Genomic DNA, 19,641 nt, shown 5'->3' with positions numbered 1-19,641 from the left:
ATGACCAAATTCAAAATAATCCCTTCCAACTCTCTCCCATAATTTACCACTAAACCATCACATAGGTATGTTTTGTAAGAGGAAAAGACTTAGGAGTTAGATGGAAGCAATCTTGAAATAGTCAAAGTATTTGTTAGACGGAAGAATATGGAATTATTTCATTGGTTTAGAAGAACAGAGCATGACTAAACATCTAAAAGAGAGAGGAAGGCAAATTTTTGTTCAGTAAATGGGAGAATTTTCTGACCTTAAATGTCACCCAAAACTAAACAGATGGCCTAGTAAGATATGTGTTACCTAGACAGGGATGCTATTCCTTGGTGCTATCTATAGAGAAGTTTTAGTCATTAAAGTTTGATGCAGGCAACTTTGAGATCCCCTTCAAACTCAGAGATTCTATAAGGTATTTTCCAGCATGTCTCCTTCACTTCGGCCCTATGAAGTGGAGGTTGCTAACCTCTTTTCTCATATATGATCTGTTCCATGAAGTGGTGTTCAAATGAGAAAAAGCAGATGGCCTGTGTGCCAGACCGTTGCTTTTTGCTGATTTTGCAAAACCATTTATGATCATTTACATGTTTCCTTCGGTGTGTGTTTCAAGGTATAAGCTGTATGAAGAAAATCCTGAAATGCAGGACAAAAAAATGTATCAAATCTGCTGCTTTGTATTTTTATACATCATTGAAACTAAATACAATCAGGAAATAGAAAAAAAAAATCAGAGAAAACAAACAAAACATCCAGAGATCTACCTAGACTGAAGGTTTTGGTAAACTTTGGGGGTCTTTGTAAACTTCTTGGGTGACCAGACTTAGTAGCTATAACAATTCACTTCTAATGATGATAACTAATATTTTGAAATTGCCAAATGTTGTTGCGTGACACATTTTCATAAGGTTTTTTTTACCATTGTGAGCCAGGGAATGATATACTTGAGATTCATAATTTTATAAAAGAATTTTCTAAATAACCCAAGCTCCTCACTCATTATAGCTATAAAATAGTTGCTGTGCTTTGCTAATTAGTCCATCAGTGAAAACTGTTTTAGTTCCCCCATTTATATGCAAATTTTATATATAAAACTCCAATCCGGTTAACAAGGGAGCATTCTTTATTTTTGTTTTCCCTTAATTAATAAGTAAACATCATTTATCTTTCTATGTATGATGTTTTAGTAAGCTTACAAATACCATTGAAGATTGCTTTCCTTTTTGAAGACTCGGATCTTCAAAATCAGCTCAATCCTGTTGCATTATAATCTCTAATATCACATCAGGTTTTAATAAGCCTCCTTTTTGCAACACACATGTGCTTAAGTCTTCATGGAAACCAAATCAGTAGAGAGAAGGGATTACTTTAGATGACTTTAAAATATGCATTGTTTGAAATGGCCTCTGGTGACCAGCTTTCATGAATGGCTGATTTTACTTGTGGGGCACATCATCTGGTTTAATTATATCAGCTCCTTTGTGTGACAAGTGCTGTTCTTAGTGTGTGTGCTGAGCAAAAGAGGTTTAAAACAAAGCAGAGTAGTTAGTGAGAAAATAAATTCTGGAAGTGGAACACTGTCAGGTGTTTATAGTTTAGAGGTCTAGATGAATTCTAAGGAGTGGTCCACCTATAAACATCTTTTTATAAAGATACTCCAGTGACAATAAATATAAATTTGCCACAAACATCCGTGGACATAAATCGTAATCTGAGCCTGTTCAGGAATATTTATTTGTCACACAAGACAAGTAACGGCTTAGGGTGCTAACATGGCTCTTACAATTTTCATTCTATAAATTCTTACACATAAAACTTCATAAAGTTTATTCTTTTGTAACAATAGAATAAAAAGGTTTTTTTTTTTTTTTTTTTGAGACAGAGTCTCGCTTTGTTGCCCAGGCTAGAGTGAGTGCCGTGGCGTCAGCCTAGCTCACAGCAACCTCAAACTCCTGGGCTTCAGCGATCCTTCTGCCTCAGCCTCCCGAGTAGCTGGGACTACAGGCATGCGCCACCATGCCCAGCTAATTTTTTACATATATATATCAGTTGGCCAATTAATTTCTTTCTATTTATAGTAGAGACGGGGTCTCGCTCTTGCTCAGGCTGGTTTTGAACTCCTGACCTTGAGCAATCCGCCCGCCTCGGCCTCCCAAGAGCTAGGATTACAGGCGTGAGCCACAGCGCCCGGCCGAATAAAAAGGTTTTATTAGCTAATATGTTTCCCAACTTCTATCCAGACAAAACTAAGATGGAAGTCATATTTTAAGTTTCTAGTCCCTACAGATTCATCATTTGAATCTGTGAATGTCAGTAAATTTATGGTTTTAGACATGTCATGCTGTTTGTCTTCAGTTGTGAATGCATCTAAAGACACTGATAAATATCTCCACGTCCAGATAGTGATCTGATGGTAAATAGGTGAATTTGATTGGACGAGAATGTCGTAAACCATAATGGTGTCAATAAAAATAGATAGTTTGCATACTTTGTATGCATTATTGCCAAGACTAATACAGTAAATTAATTTTCCTAGAAATGACTGCTAATTATTCCATTTATTCTATTGTAATGGTATTTTCTGTGACTACAGGACTGAATTTCACCAGAAATTTAAATAGAGTCACTCTTTTTACTGATAAATGTAAAACTATGCTCATTAGTCGCTGGGAGATAAGTATATAGCTAAAAGAGATCCAGTAATCTAAAGATAGCACCGAGATTTAGATACATGTTGAAGATGATTTTGTTATTAAAACACTTAGAATTATATATTTAACCAATAGTACAAAAGATCTCAAAATAGTATTTCCCAATACAAGTTATGAAGGAGGATTTTTAAAATATTAATATCAATACAAGAACCAATCTGTATTTTATGGCTTCTTGGAAAATGTCTCTGAGCAAAGGCATGGACATTAATATAGATGTTTGATTTTTTAAAAAAGGTTATCCTGTACCTAATGAATTTTGGAAAAAATACAGCTAATCCCTATAATTTGCCTTGAGTTAAGAACTAGAATTCTCTTTTCCTGTCTTGTGAAATGCATGTTCATCCTTCACACTATTATTTTCAGACCAGAGTTTCTTGGCCACAACTCTGTGTGAAGCCAGCAGGGTCTTGGGAAGAAACTCATATCCACTCTGCTATGTTTCACTCTTAGAAGATGTTAAAGAGCACTGCCTTGGCAGTGAGCTTGATGGTGTAGACAGAAAGCCAGTGGAATTCTCTTGACTGTGGTTTCATGTATACAGTGAGGTCAGGGGTTCCATTTGGAGAAATGCTTCCCAGGCCGGCTCGGTGGCTCACGCCTGCAGTCCCAGCACTTTGGGAGGCCAAGGCGGTAGGAACATTTAAGGCCAGGAGTTAGAGAAATGCTTTTGAAATATAAAATATACCATCTAGTTGTCTTTTTAAAAATATTTTCTCCAGCTTAAATGTATCAGAAGAATTGTGGACCTTTAAAATAAATGCATATTGTACCAGATTGTATACATTGGAAAAATAGACTAAAATGAAGCATGTCTAAAAAAACAAAAAATCCCCAAATCTATTAAAAGTACATTTTTAGTACCTAAGAATGATTGAAATTTAAGCTGTGAGGATGATTATGTTTCTTTATCATTTGAGATATGTGTCTGTGTGCATAAATATATTTATATACATATAAGAGAGAGAAAGGGAGAGTTTGTGTGTGTGTGGAGAGAAAGAGAATACATAAGGTACCGATGAAACTTCAGGCTGTGGCAGTGCTCAGCAAGCACTCCATCTGCTTCACCGAATTTCCCAGACTTTTTGCAACTGGCAGGGCCTTGTGACTAGTTACAGCCAATGACATATTAGGAATGAACTGGGTCACTTCCAGGTTGAAGGCATGAAAAGCTCCTGCAATATTCTCTAGTGTTTTCTTCCCCGGCCTCTTGATCTATTTATTGCAGCAACACGACCACACTGCCCCTATCAGTGTGCCTCCATGCTTGTCTGGGCAGAGGGGAGCTCTCAGCCACCCTGTGTGTGACTTTTGTAGTGTGAGCAACAAATATAATTTTACCGTATTAAGCCACTGATATTTGGAGTTTCTTTGTTATTGCAACAAACTACTTCTGCTGACTAATGCAATAAATACCTCTAGATACTTCAATACAAATAGGCTATTCGAATACAAAACCAAAGGCAAATTTAATGGAATTTAATGTAATAAACCATACGCTTCAAGACCTAGCTAAGATGCCTAAAGACCACATTTGTAGTTCTTTTTGTCAACATTGCTGTCTTTTCACTAAATCCATTTTAACTGAGGTTTCCAAAGCCCCTTCTTCTGGAAACGGGATCATTTCTTTGTTCTCATCCTCTTGGATCTCCCTGCCACCATTGTAACCACTGACCACTGGTAGTGATTTGGACCATAATTGGTCACCAGTGACGATTATCAGTCCCTTTAGACACATTGTATCATCTGCTTCAGGAACATCGGGTCCTTCTGGTTATTTTCATAATATGTAAATACTTTGTTTTCCTTTGTCTTGCTGATTCCATCTGAAAGAAGCTGAACAAATCTCAGTCTTGGACTTTTTGCTTTCTCTAGAACGCCCTTCCCTTGGTAAGCTTGTTTTTATGTGGTCTTAGTTCCTGCTTTCGTGAGGGTAAGTCTCAAAAGTATGTTTCTTGCTATAACCTGTCACTTTGTCCTTAATACTCTTCGACTCCTTTTGTGTCATCTCCCCCTCCATAAGGAGAAGGGAGAAAACCTAGAAAACTTAAATGTACTAATTTCTATATTTGCGATGTGACAGATCATTGAAAAATTCAACATGTACATGCATGAAGTAAAAAATAAAATCTGCCCCTCTCTGTCACCACCCCAGGGATAACTGACGCTAACCATTTTGTGTACAGATGACTTTTCAAGGTTTCTTCCAATTTTGGAATTCACAAGGTTGGGGTTGGAGGCAGGAGAAACAGTAGAAAGGGAGAAGAGGAAGAAAAGGAAGTATCACTGAGGAAGGATCTCATCATTTAGCCAAGTGTTGCCCCACCAGTGCTCCAGGTCAGAAGCATGCACTTTTCAGCTGCCATTGCCTGTTGGAAGAGGATTTATTATTGGAGGAATATAAAAATGTTATAGCACCAGAAGGGGACTGTTGTCTATCTTCTCTGCTTGCAGTGGCAATAAATTAGATGGGGAAACAGTAATTTTCTGGGGCTTAACAATAGATGCACTTTGCCAGCTATGGGGTTATTAAAAGAAGAAATTAGCTTCTTCATGGGTTCACATGTATTATAAAGAAGGTAGCATATCCTGAGGCTTCCTCTAAAAACAGCAAGAGAGATTTGAAAGCCAGCCTTAAGGGGAAAGGGCCATGGAAACCAACCCTAAGAAATGGGAGTATGTCGATGGCGGTGGGTGACAGGAGGGTGAGAGGTGGCTACCGGCTTCTTGCCAGCATAATTCTATTTCACTTCACTCTGACAATAATCTAAATGTGTTCTGGCTAAATTCAGCTTGGAGTAGTTGCATAATCTCCCCTGCTATTTCTTTCTGTTACGGTGTCCCTCTTTCCTCCGGCCTAACTCCAGAGTGGCCTTGCTTTGTACTAGAAACGATTCCTGTGCAGGATCCCAGACAAGTTTTATTTCTGCAGTGCGTGGGTGGTTCTGACTCTGTCCCTCACAGACGTGAGCCATGTGAGCATTCATTTGTAAAATTCTGTGTTTTCTTCGGGTAAAAAACAAACACATGCAGAATGTCATTACTCATCAACAGCTCTTATGTGAGACCAGGCATTTAGAACTGAGGACAGTTTCAAGGCTTTAAGGGAAAAAAGTGAATGAGAAGCTTGTGAATAGGGCCAGGTCTACAGTCTCAGTGGTGAAGGTCTGGCCCAAACTGTAGAACCAGGTACACTGTAGGACAGCAATTCTCAAACCCTGTTAGTTCAGGATCCCTTTATATTATTAAAATTTATTGAGGACACCCCCCTAAGAGCTTTTATGTGGACAGCAGTCCCCAACCTTTTTGGCACCAGGGACCAGTTTCATGGAAGACAGTTTTTCCAAGGGAGGGGTGGTGGTGGGCGGAGCTCAGGAAGTGATTCCGGTGATGGGGAGTGGCTGTAAATATAGATGAAGCTCCTGCTCATCTTCCACTCACCTCCTGCTGTGAGCCCCTCCCATTTCCTGTTTTCCTAAGTTTCACGGAACACAAGTTCACCCATGGAGGCCTGGTCCCTAACAGGCTGTGGACTGATACAAGACATTGGGGACCTCAGGATTATGGAATACTTAGAAATTGAAATAGAAAAATTTTAAATCTTTCTTGATTATTTTGAACATAATAATAAACCTATTATATGTTAACTTAAATGATATATTTTATGAAAAATAACTGTATCTTCCAAATTAAAAAAAGGTTAGCAAAGTGGCATTGGTTGTACATTTTTTGCAAATCTATTTAATGTCTATCTGTAAAGAAGAACGTTGGATTCTTACATCTGCTTCTGCATTCAATCTGTTGAAATACATAGTTTTGGCTGAAGTACAGGAATAAAATCCAGCCTCACATGGATAAGTAGTTGGAAAAGTAGAACTATTTTAATAGCTTTTTCAGATACTTGTAGATATTCTTTGATACTACAACAAAACTTGACAAGTGATAATTTCTTAAAGGTTATTTGTGGTAAGAAATCTGAAACCACATCAATGAACTTTTCATACTCTGTTCCATTAAATCCGGTGGTCATCTTGTACTTGGAATGATTTCTTTTTACCTCTTGTATGATATTGTAGCATTGTAGTCATTTGGGAAATACTGTTTCAAGGAATTTTGCAAATGTTGTGAATGGTGACGTATTTCCTTTTACAATTTTAAAAAGCAAGATTGGTCAGTATCCCTACCAGCATCATCAGAAAAAGTTTTACATATTGGGAAGCTGCCCAGTGAAGGATATAAGATTTCTAAAATTTGGATTTTTAGCTTGAAAGCTAGATTTCTACCATTAGTAAAACATACTATCAGTTGTTTCCCTTGAAATGATAGGCCCATTTCATTCATTATTCGAGAAAATATCTAAGTTCAGGTAATCCTTTTAAGTAGAAATGAAAAAAGAAAAAATGGCCAGTTCAGCTGGCAGCACAGCCACATCAGTGCTTTTCCTTGAGACAGCCATCGTACTTGCAAAACAGCAAGGGGCTCTGTGTGTACCTCCTGTCTCATAAACTAGAACACCAAAAAGAAAAGATGTTCATTCAAAGCCAAAGTTTAATGAAGTTAATCATTTTACTGCTCCATCTTAAGCGAAACTGGCTTTTTTAAAAACTATATGTGAAGCTTCCATCATTCTTACTAAGACAAAAGCAGTTTTACCCAGCGTTGTTCTTACGCCATCAGTGCAAATATCAATGAAGTGAAAAAAAGCAAATCGTGAGTTTGTATTCTCATCAAAATATTGCTGAACTCGTGGACCCTCCCAGAAGAGTCACAGGGGCCCCCAAAGTCCCAGACTACACTTTGAAAACTTGCTGTGGACAAAAGCCCGGTGTTTTTGGCATGTTAGCCAACACGCCCTTTAGAGATCGAGCACCAGCTGCCTGGACAAGAGGGGCTTGGTGGAGGCAGAAGTCCTCTTAAACCTACTGGGATAATGAAGGCTTCAATTTCATTTGGAGTATTGCTAGGCAAGCATATATGAACTAACCTTTCTATCCAGTTGGCTTGAAGTCTTTCCAGTCTTTTTTTTGCTTTTGTATGTGACTTGAAATATTTAGCACCACATTTCTAGCTTGGCTTGAGTGCCCTACACAAAGTTCTGTAGACATTCTGCACCTGTTGACCATAACTACAAGTGGTGTTTTATGGCCATTTTATGGCTTGGAGAAGAGGCAACTTGTATTCTGGTCTTAATTTGTGACCACAACACCGTTCCTCAAGCTCACTTTCCATGTGTGAGAAGAAACCTCTTTTTACATTTCTCCCATTTTCTACTATTTCTCAAGACAAATTGTTAGTCTCTAAGGACCCTCGTCGTCCTACGCACAGCATCCAATTCAAACATTGCATCCTGTCTCCTCTGTCCAGTTCTGCATTTTGTCTGTCAGGGGTTCCCCCCTGCCCTTTCTTTGCTTCTTGTCCTTCTGGAGCTGGAAACCAGGCAGTTAGAGGATGACAGGTTTTAAAAGGTAATTTTCAGATAAAGAATTGTCAATGAGTGGTGTGTTTTAGTGAGGGTAGGTGGGAAAAGATAGCGAACTCTTGCTGGCCAGACCTGTCTGAAAGGTCAACTTTCTTGACTACTCAATTTATATGTTTTTCTGTATGAATTCCCTGAATGGATAATAAACTATGGGGGGGGGGAGGTTAACCAAAGGGTTCAAAGTTCTGGTTAGACAAAAGGAATAAGCTTTCAAGAACTACTGTACAGCAAGGTGACCATAGTTAATAATGATGTGTTCTATGTCTCGAAATTTCGAAAAGAATAGAATTTAAATGTTCTCACTACAAAAAAAAAATGGCAACTATGTGAGGTGACAGATACATTAATTAACTTGATATAATCATTCCACAGTGTATACATATGTCAAAACATCACAGTATACCTCATAAATACGTACAACTATTATTTGTTAATTGAAAATAAAAAATTTAATTAAAAAAATAAGACAAACTGTGGCAGAAAAATGTCAGTCTTTTCTGCACTTTTAATTGACCAGGAGGGAAGGTCACTTGGTAGGTAAAAACCACATCCCCCCTGCTTTCCCTTTTCAGTATTAGGAAATGATTTTTTATTTGCTTTATGCAAAGGTACCATTAAAGCTAATTTGCTTTTTCCTAAAGGAAGAAGTAAAGTAAATAAGATAAAGAAAAGAATAACTAGTAATGTTGATTGGGTTCCAGGGAATGTTATCAGCATCTTAATTGTCAAGGACTTTCAGTTTTGTGTGTGGCTGATTATTTAAACTCTGCCACTGTTTGCTCCAGGCAGTGAGGCTGACTATCCTTCCAGGTTGCTACTGTCAGCAGAGGTTGGTTTATGCTATGGCAAATGCAAGAAAGCCCTGTTTACTCTCTCCTCACACGCCTTTGTGGGCTTTGAGAGGTGACCAAAGTTCTGCTACTTAAAGAACCAACCCTCTAAGAAATTTCTAGATTAAACTATTTAGCCTGACCTGTGCTTTGTGGGAACAAGCCATTGTTTGGTATTTTATTCTTGTAGTTTTCCTGTCCTTTCATGCCCATATCAGGTTTCTCATGATTTAAAACAAATGCACAGAAACCAAACAGTCAGTGCAGAATAATTGAAGGCTTTCAGTGTTCAGCATGCACAACAATCACTGGAATAACCCCTAGTTGTTTAAAAAAAAAAAAAAAAAAGTACTGAGTCTTACATATTGACTTTTACAGCGCTACCCCATTAGTTGGAACTGGCTCGTTTGTTGCTTTTCAGATAACATAGTCAGCACTGCCTGGCTGCAGACACTAGATTTTTGTTTAAAAACCTCTTTTTTGTTGTCTCTCCCCTCCCCCCACCCTGCAGTATAATTACAGGCTGCAGAGTGAAAAGCATTAGCACTGTTTACAAAATAGCTCATAAAATTTAAAATAATAGGGATATGTGTGTGTTTGTGTAAAACAATATAATGTGTATGGCAGGGGTAAACAGTACACAGTCCTTCTTCTTTCTTCTTTTGCTGCCCCATGTCACCTTCCAGAATTTAGGGCATGAAATTGAGTGTTGGAGCCCCTTTCCTCCTGCTATGCAATGCTAACGCTTTAATTAGTTATGCCTATTTATTCACTGCCAGTTTATTGTTGCAGTTCAAAATACAATCCTCAGGTGTATGGGGACAAGATGGCTGATGAAGCGGACTACTATCTAATTAATTTTAGGGCAGCTTAAATTCCCATTAAGAGGTTCCCTTATGACGTAAACAAGAGAACGATTTTTTTTTTTAAATGAGCCCTTTGCTATATCTTTCAGACATCCAAGAAAAAAAGCTTTCAGCAGGTTAGTGTTCCAAAGTGAGAGGGGCATTTGTCTAACCCTTTCGAAAGTCTCCTTCTTTGCAGCTTTGCAAAGATTTTGCAGTGCTCCCCTCTGGATTTTATTTATTTTCTAATGTGGAAGGGTAGCCTCTAACCTCCAGCCTCAGAGCCAGTCAATCATTCTGCTTTGCAGGTTTAGACCTGCGGCAAAGCAAAACCCCTGTGCCATGCTCGCCGCGCCGTACCCTGTCTTGCCAGTAGCGAGGCTGCTGACTGACAGCCCAAAGGCGGCTCTGTCCACTCAAGCGCCGGCACAAGCTGAGGACGAGGGCTGGACAGGGGCACCAGCCTTGCCCACCAGAGGAAGCGCCGTTTCCCCTGGTGATTGATGGAGGACAGTTAGGAGCTTTTCAGAGGCTGGGAAAGGTTGTCCCAGTCACTCACTGTGAAGTCTTTGTCAGCAGAAAGGATTCTCCTGGGTAGTGAGTGACATCATGCAGGTGACAAATGACAGCTTTTTGTTTCTTTCTGCTTGATAGGTACTCAATATGGTATGCAGGTGAGTCAGTTCTCCCCCAACAAGCCCCGTGTGCCATCCACTCCCCACGTGCAAACACTCGTTCCAAATGCACCGTGGTCTCACCGGCGCTACTGGCTCTTCTAACTGATCATTAGTCCTGTTGGGGACGTTTAAAGTACCGTTAGAGGGTGAGCAGGGATGACACCCTTATTACCCTTTTATGGAGTTGATTCTGAAATTAAGCTATTATTTGAGTGATTTGTTAGCAGTTCTGAGTGTTGTTTCTTACTGTTCCTCCGTTTTGGAGTACAGAAGAAAAAAATATATATTATGCACATATAGCATGCTGTTTCGAGAGACTACTTCAAATCAAAAATCTGTTTTAAAATCCTTTACTGATATTTGCTTTGTATTTTTTCCTCCCTCCTTTAGGACTCCATCTGCAGCTGTTCTGAATACCTGTGAGCAAGGAAATTGATTATTCAACCAGGATACCTAATTCGAGGTATTAGCTCTTGTCAGAAAGCTTTCACGTTTGAGCTTTGTGTTGGAAATTATATTTTGGCAGTGAACTGAAATAGGAAAAGTTGGAATAAGAATAAAGAACAAAAGTGAATTTGCAAAATAATCAAGTGCTTAAAAAACTACCCTGATGCTCGGGAGGGTTTGCTGCTTCTGACTCACGTGCAGCCCTCTCTCTGCCAGTTGACGTGCCAGTCCTGACTCATTTGTAGACGTTTTCCTGCAACTGTGTTTGGGGTTTGGATTTCATTTCAGTCTCTCCCTCTCCCTTTTTCTCTGATTGCCCAGAACTCCAGAAATCAGGAGGCTGAGACGTCGTGTCCGTTTTGCGACATTGGACCAAAGACAATGAAGTATTCTTGCACTGCGCTGGTTTTGGCTGTCCTGGGCACAGAATTGCTGGGGAGCCTCTGTTCGACTGTCAGATCCACCAGGTTCAGAGGACGGATACAGCAGGAACGAAAAAACATCCGACCCAACATCATTCTCGTGCTCACCGATGACCAAGACGTGGAGCTGGGTGAGACACTGGGTTGTTCTTTGTTGATCTCTTCTGTTCAGATGATTTACTGAGCCTCAGCTCTATCAGTAACATTTAGTGAACATAGTCAGGCTTTGCACGTAACTATAGTACCTTAATCAGCAACCTAGCTTACACCGTGAACTTGTATTGATAGATACAGCATTTGGCTTATGTGTTAGTATTACTTCTCTGGTGTTCAGCTTTTGCAACAGTCTGGGAAGGGGGCTGGGGCAGTGGGAGGATGGAGGAACAGAGTAAGCACAGAAGATGGCAAGAGTTGAGGATTTGATCACGTACCTTGGAAATTCTCAGCCAAGAAATTTTTAAGATATTTGGACAAAGTTGTTTCAGAGAGTACAAGAACGTGACTGTGATTCTGTGCAGTGTATATGAACATAGATGGGTACTAAACAAATTTTCAACTGTTATTATTATTAGAGTGAATTCCTTATTCATAGCTTGCTACAGTAATTGTTAGGTAATTGGAAAGTACAGCATTCTGCATGTCTTTCGGTAGTTAATCCACTCACTACCACCTTAGATGTGATGCTTTGTGAATTAGCTGACCCGGGTAACCTGTAGAATACTCAGGAAAGCCTGCCGACATCTAGTGGTTCCACTTACCTTCTACATCGTCTGATTGGGTCTCTCATCCTCTCACCTTTAATGGTCCAGCCCTAGGCTCTTGTCCATCAGCCTAGGGCAGAGTTCTAGCATATTCTAAGACAGGTAAAAAGCTTGCCCCTCCAAGTTGTCACCAGCACCCCGAGTCTCCTTTCCTCGACCCAAATTCCTTGCTCTCAGGCATCGTTCAGCTGCACCTACCCATCACACTCCACTTGACCATGGATAGACTCTTTTAGACTCGGGGCTAGCAGGGCACTTTGGGCCTCTTCACAGAGCTCCTGCTCCTCGGGTTTGTACGGAAAAAACCCTCCATTCCAGAATTTGATCTACATGGAAGGGGACTTTGATTTCCAGTTTGAAACCAAACTATGGAACCCCAACAAAGTTAACTCCCTGGGTTCAGCGAGAAGCAAATGCACTATAAGCCGGCAGGGGCATTATTGTTGAAGTTATTTGAGGTCTGCTCTCTTCATTAGTTTTTTGTGTTTTTTTGTTTTTTGTTTTTTGTTTTTTTAATATAAGAGTATTGATTTTCAGGTGACATGCCGAAATGAAATGTCTTGCATATATGATGTTAGCATGTATGTAGCTGCTGGTTTGAATGTTTTCATTCACTTACAGAGCATGTAAAATGAGGTACACGTGTCTCATTCACCTTCCTTAACATCTCTCCCATCCATGCCTCTCACTGCAGCTGAGATCTTTAGATCCTCCTTCTCTCTCCCAGGTTTTCCCTAACCAGAGGGTCACCTGGCCCACCCATCCCCTATAGTCTTGGGTTCCTTCTTCCCATCCTTCTCTCCATTGCCAGAGTCATCTTTCAAGTATCTATCTGATCAGATCACTTTTCTACTGAAATCCCTTGTGTGGTTTCCCTTTGCCAAGAGGATTAAGCCCCTTTCCACTGCAGGCAAATGAGTTCCGAGCCATCTGGCCCCCACCTGTCTCTAAGGCTGTTTTCCTTTCCCCACTTTCACTCTGTGCTTTATAAAAGCAACTTCCACTTCCTGAAGATGTCTGGTGTCTCAGCCCCTTCACCTCTATTCCAAGCCTTTGCACAGCTCATTCCCCCCCAGACCCACACCCCTACTGCCTTTTCCACCTTCCTCCACCTGGAGAAGCCCTACCTGTTCTTCATGACCCAGTTCAGGTGCCTTGTCCTTGGGCTTAGTGTTCTTAAACCAAAACCATCCTACCCTCCAGCAGGCTCAATGCGGCTTTCCTTTGCAACCCATGGACATGCCTCTGGCATGGCCCTTATTCTACTGTGCCCTCTACACCCGTCCCCTCCACTGGACTGAGATCGACCAGTGACAGGAGTGTGTTTTGTTTATGTTGCAGTCCCCATGCTGAGACTGTGCTGGGAATACAGTGGGCACTAAAGAAACTTGAAACAACGCCCCACGGGGTCCTGAAAAAGCTAACACGATTCTCAGAAATAAATACAGGAATCCATCATGATCTACCTCTTCAATATATAGCACTATGTTTTAAATATATTAGGGCATTGTTTGATAAATCTATTTTTAACAGAATTTAAATTTTCAGCCTTGTCTGATCATTCATTCATTCAGTAAATATTTCCTGAGCGATTACTAAGTATCGGCTTCTGCGGGAGGCATATGGATATAAGGTTAAAGGGTTGTAGACCAGGCTTTATCAACCCAGGTGTACCTGCCTTTACCTGCTTCCTGGGTTTTCTACCCAGATAACACGATAAGCATTAGATTATCTAATCTTCACAGTAACTCTATGAACCAGTTACTATTATTCTCCTCAATTTGCACATGAGAAAAATGGGGCTTAGAGTAGTAATGTAGCTTGTGGGTGAGCTAGTGAACTGTGAAACCCAGAACTGTGTTAGGTGTAGGTCTCCATAGCTACATACTTAACCAATGTCTCTTCCTTAATCAGTCCACCTACACATGTTTAATGAGCCCTTCCTAAAACAACCTGTAAATGCATAGTAATGTTCTAACTTCTGAGATAACAGAGTTATAACATGGGCCTTATTTTCTTATTGGCCAAACAAGGTGATTATGAACCACAGTGAACTATGGGTAAAAAGTTCAGCAAAGACCTCTATTCTCAGCTGGAAAGTCATGCTCTTGGTAGTGGCTACTGTTTGATGGAGACTTTTTGCTCCTTTCTTTGTAATGTGCTCATAATCCTTCTTAAACATCATTGCTCTAGGTTTTGGTTGTTTTTTGGGTTTTGGTAACTATCTCAACCATTTTTAAATGTACAGTTCAGTACTGTTAAATATATTCACATTGTTGTACAACCAACCTCCAGAACTCTTCATCTTACAAAATTTGAATTCTATATCTATTAAACAACAACTCCCCGTTTCTCTCTCCCCCAACCCCTAGCAACCACCCTTCTACTTTCTGTCTCTATGAATTTGACTACTCTAGGTACCTCATGTAGGAGGAAGCATACAGTATGCATTGTTTGTGCCTTCCACCTAGCATAATGTCCTCAAGGTTCTTCTATGTTATAACATGTGCCAGAATGTCCTTCCTTTTTAAGGCTAAATAATGTCCCATTGTATGTTTGTACCATTCATCCATTGTTGGAAATTTTGCCTTCCTCCTTTTGCCTATTGTGAATAATGCTGCTACAAACATAAGTGTTCAAGACCTTACATTCAACACTTTTGGATCCATACCCAGAAGTGGAATGCTGGATCATATGATAATTTTATTTTTAATTTTTGGAGGAAGAATCTTACTGTTTTTTCTCCATAGCAACTGAACCATTTTGATTCCCTCCAACTGTGCATAATTGTTACAATTTCTCCACATCCACCCAGCACTTGTTATTTTCTGTTTTGTTTTGTTTTTCAAATAGTAGCCATCCTAATGGGTGTAAGGTGGTATCTCATTGTGGGTTTGATGTGGTTGGGTTTTGTTTTGTTTTATTTTTCACTTAAATGTAATTTTGTTTGCCAAGTGCCTTAAGAAATCTTTACCTAATGCAAATTTTTTTTTTTTGCACCTGCAATGCTGCAGGCAATTTTGGCTACTGTGCCTCCAGAAAGATACAACAGACTTAGAAAAGACTTAGAAGAACAATTATGAAAATTTTAATAGAATACTTTTCCTACTGGTAAAGAATAAAACAATTCTACCTCTTTGTTTGGAGAGACAAAGGCAGAGAAGGGCTGCAATTAAAGTTTATGAAACCAAGCTGGAGAGGAAGACACTTTAGCATGAATAGGGCCACTCCCTCATGTCTGTCTGAGGACAAATAAAATAAGCTAGTCTGTGAAGGAAGGAAGACACCTAAGTAACTCAGTAACAAAAGTGATAGAACTTTGCATGTGGATAACACTTTATCTTTTTCCAAAGAGCATTCATTCACATTACTAGGAATGAATATGGTCATCCACTCAACTCGGGTGGCTGGGACAAAGTTCACCATCCTTGGAGGAAACAATCGGTGGAAAGATAAACGGGCTTAACATAGGGTCCCCTTATTTCTGAATTTGCTTTGTCTGCAACTTAAGAGGTTATTCAGGTTGTGCCTATACCTGTAAATGGCTGAGGTCTTTAGAGTAAGGTAATGGCTGGAAGATTTACAACTTTTTTTAAGCTAAGAAAACATGCTGGGAAATGGTCAATGTGAAGTTCAGGAGAATGGTTACCCTGAGGAAGGACTACGTAGAGACCAAGAGTGTCAGTAGTATCCACATTTGATTTTAAAATTTAAGGCACTATAATCATGTTAAGCTTTGGTAAAGGTACAAGATGTCTTATTTGTTCTGTTATTCCCTACACTTGAAATATTTTATAAATCAGAAGGGAGAAAATGCGGAATGCTTGAGGGAATCCCCTAACTTTCCGAGACTAGCATCAAAGAGATCAGGCCCTGAATCTTTCCTAAATGGTCCCTTGGTGCTACTCCGAGAAACAAAACATTGAGCTGATTAGACCATTGATCTGACTCAATATGGTATTTCTTACATTCCCAGGAAATTGTCTGACACTCACATCCCAACTGAATGTTTCTCTTAGATCATAAGTGGAAAGAGGCCATTAATACATGGAGATACTTTGCTTCTTTAAAGCAGAGGTCAAAACACAGGGGTCTTTATTGTGCCAATAGATTAGGTACGTTGACTTTATTGCATTGCTCAGCATTTATGTAATAATTTTGGAAATATATGGGTAGAAAAACAATTTGGTCCAGTGTATCTAACATTTAAGCAATTCCCAGTTAGTGTATTAATATTGATTGTTTACAGCTAATATCTATTCTTATTAGTCAGCATCCATGCTGGTTCAATTAAATTTTTGACTATCACCCATGTTTGCCCACAGGTGGTATTGTTTGCCCACAGGTGGTATTGTTTGACCAGCACAATTTTAAAAATTAAGCCAACATTTAAAAAATCAGGTGATTTCACATTTTTTTTTTAAAAAATCCAGATTCTGATTTTTCTTGAGGATTCAGAAGAATGAAGGCAGCCATGTGTTAAATGCTTGCGTTCCCATAAGGCAGCCATCAGTTAGAGGCTTGAAGGGGACTGGCAGCAGCCTCCTGTGAGTGGGGTGTGCCCTTCCCAGGACATCAGGATCCCCAGCACTCGTTATTGTTCCCTAATACTTACACCAAGGGGCAGCTGCCATTAATTATCATGCCCACACTGCTGTCTTTCTTATAGCTGGGAAAACGTTCTATAAACCCACATCTCTAGCAAATGTAAAACTACGAAAAGACACAAAAGCCCTGTGATTTTTCTTATACCTGGCTGCCTTCACTTGCCCACCTCACGGTGTAGCCTTGTAGGCATGTTAACTTCCATTCCTGCAAGTGACTAGTCTCAGCTTTTTAATGGCCTTTTAGGGGCTGGAGTGGGGAGGAAATAATGAGTCTTAGTGACCTGGAAACATTCCAGACAGATTTATTATCTTTTCTTGTTCCCTTCTTCCCCCAACTTGTTTTTCCCCTTTGGTTTTAGCTGAAAACATCTGGGTTTTTTCCTTGCCAATTCCATAGTTTGGGTAGAAAAATACATACTGTTTTATTGTGTTGTTTATTTTCTTGTGCTTTAAGAATTCAAATATTCAATAGATTCAATAGATCTATTTTTGATATGGGAAATATCCGTTTAGTGTTTCCTACTTTACAATGGAAATGACTATTGGCATGAGAAAACAGCGATGATGTGTTTAATACAGACCACTTAAATATTTGAAGCATTAACGTTACATCAGCATAAAACAAGGATATTGACAAACAATCCTGCACAATTAATAAAAAATGTGTTTGTGTGTTGTTGTCACTCACCAACCATGAACCTTTGCAATCCACATGGAAGTTTGTTTGTCTTAGAAGCCAGGTGTGTATAAATCCCACATAGCTAGGACTTGCTTAAGTGATGATGATGATGTTTATTACAGAGTTTCTAATTCTGTGAGTTTTTCTGGACATGATAAACAGTCTTGATAAAAATTTTAATGTTTAATAGTGCAAAATATTCACCAATTCACTGCTAAGATATAGGAATCGGGAAAGGTAAAGCTTTGTTTTAAAGTTTAACATGTTACTGAAGTAATTCAGGCTCTCTGTGGGGTTTTATAATAGTAAAGTCATCCAGATTAGCGGGACATTTTCTACCTCCTGACCTTTCTCACACAGAATGATTTGGGAATCAAGTAGTCGGAGTGTGTAGAGCGGTTGCAATTCCTCACCACGGTTCTGTGTTGCCCCAACCTATCACATACTCCATCCAAGGAGCCTAGAATCTTACCTGCGCCAACACTGCAAACATGGTGGCCCTGGCGGCATTCCTGCAGGAGCTACTTCTCCCCTCCCCCCCCAGTCACTGCTGACCTCTTCAGCTTCTTGGTCCACCACTGTTTGTTGTCACAGCGTCCCTCATCCTGCAGGATCATGGCAGATGTCCCCAGGCCCCACCTGGAACTCTTGGCAGTGCTGGGACTCAGCTGTGGCCTGGACCTTCCCTCTCCTCCAGCCCCGTCAGCAGGGCACCCTCGCCGGCCAAGCAGACTGACCGCGCCACTTCAGAGCATCCACATCAGCCTCTCACCTCACGGGACAATTTAAAACAATAGTAAAGTTGGATTTTAGCTTAGGGGAGGGGGCAGTGTGTGAGGAGATGGGAAGAACTGATAAGCCAGCCTCAACATTGTAAGTCTGAATGCATGGAAAAGGCCGTCCACCCCTCTCTTCTTACCCCAGCTTTTGGAATCCGGATGTAGATTCCAGACAAGAGAAGATGGACAAGGCAGGAGCAGACTTACTGTGGTGGGACTGAGGTGAGCACAGGAGAAATCCTAGCTGCAATGACAACACTCCTTGCAGGAAGCAGTTTGATGGCATCATGCCGTGTGGTCCCCAACAACCCTGCAAACTAGTCAGGAGCTATCATTAGCTCCGTTTTACAGATGAGAAGCACACCAAAAGAGCTTAAATGACTGGTGCAAGCTCATCTGTGGCAAAATCCAGATGTTTCCCCATAAATTCGAGTCCAGGGCTCTGTCTCTTCTCATTCTTATCCTCCGGAGCCTCACCTTGTGAATCTAGTTGGGAGTGTCCAACCTTAAGCTTCATATCACTCCTATAAAATAACTGTTCTGATAGCCAAAGAACCAGCACTATTTGCAGTTCAGGCACCACAGGTCTAAAGCCTAGAGAAGTGAAGAGCTTCAGCTTAAAATGAGAGTGAGCTCTCCCACCTACAGGATAGAACATTGTCCCGTCCACTGCTCTCAGCAGCTGTGAATGCATAATTATGAGTTTTATTGCAGAATAGTTTTTGGTACAATTTGCCAATGAAGAATCAATGGCGCAATCACAGTGAGAATAGATGCAGTGCAAAGGCAGCGTATTGCCTGGATTAATCATTGCACAGCCATGAGAAAGAAGGTGCTTGGTGCTTTCCTTACTGGCACACACTGGCACAGCAGAGCAGAGAGGTTCCGATGCCTGCACTCCATCATCTGTCTCTACCCAGAGAATCCACAGAGATCAGAGGGGACAGTCAACACCAGCTGCTGGAGGCAGAGCCCCTGAGAGCATCCCAGCTCTTAGGAGAGCAGGAGGCAGGCATTAGTGTCGGTCAGTATCTCCCCTGAGAGGCCGGATGAATCAAAAGATGAGACTGCAGACCTACCTTGACTGCAAGCAGACGTCATTTCTGTTTCGGTCTTGAAAATGTCAATGTCACAGCCAGGACACAGCCTAGAAGGAGCTCAAGACCGTGATCTCGGGGACCTTGCATTTGCCTCTGCACTCTGCCCCGAGGGTCTGTGTGGCCCTAAGCACGCGGTTTAACCTTCTGCACCTCGGGTTCATCATCTGTAATATAGGAATAATAGCTAACAGCACCCACGACAAAAGGTTGTTGTCAGGACTGAATGAGGTGAAGCATGAGAAGCACTGAGAAGAGAACCTAGCAGAGAGTAAATCGATGTTTCCTTTTCCTGTCTGTGATACTTCTTACAGCTTTG

General features: G+C 40.5%; 1 protein-coding gene across 6 annotated transcripts in view; it reads left to right on the top strand.

The window, feature by feature from the left end:
• Positions 1-19,641, top strand: part of SULF1 (sulfatase 1) — a 173,456-nt gene that overhangs the window by 74,571 nt on the left and 79,244 nt on the right. For all 6 annotated transcript variants that reach the window (XM_076005237.1, XM_076005238.1, XM_076005236.1 and 3 more), the window contains 2 exons: positions 10,921-10,993; positions 11,299-11,530. In XM_076005237.1, coding sequence (XP_075861352.1) covers positions 11,359-11,530 — 172 coding nt within the window. In that variant the 5' untranslated portion in view covers positions 10,921-10,993; positions 11,299-11,358. The remainder of the gene's footprint in view (positions 1-10,920; positions 10,994-11,298; positions 11,531-19,641) is intronic.

This window comes from Microcebus murinus, chromosome 7, assembly GCF_040939455.1.
Source record: "Microcebus murinus isolate Inina chromosome 7, M.murinus_Inina_mat1.0, whole genome shotgun sequence".
Classification (NCBI taxonomy): Eukaryota; Metazoa; Chordata; class Mammalia; order Primates; family Cheirogaleidae; genus Microcebus; species Microcebus murinus.
This window is presented reverse-complemented; position numbering and strand designations above follow the sequence as displayed.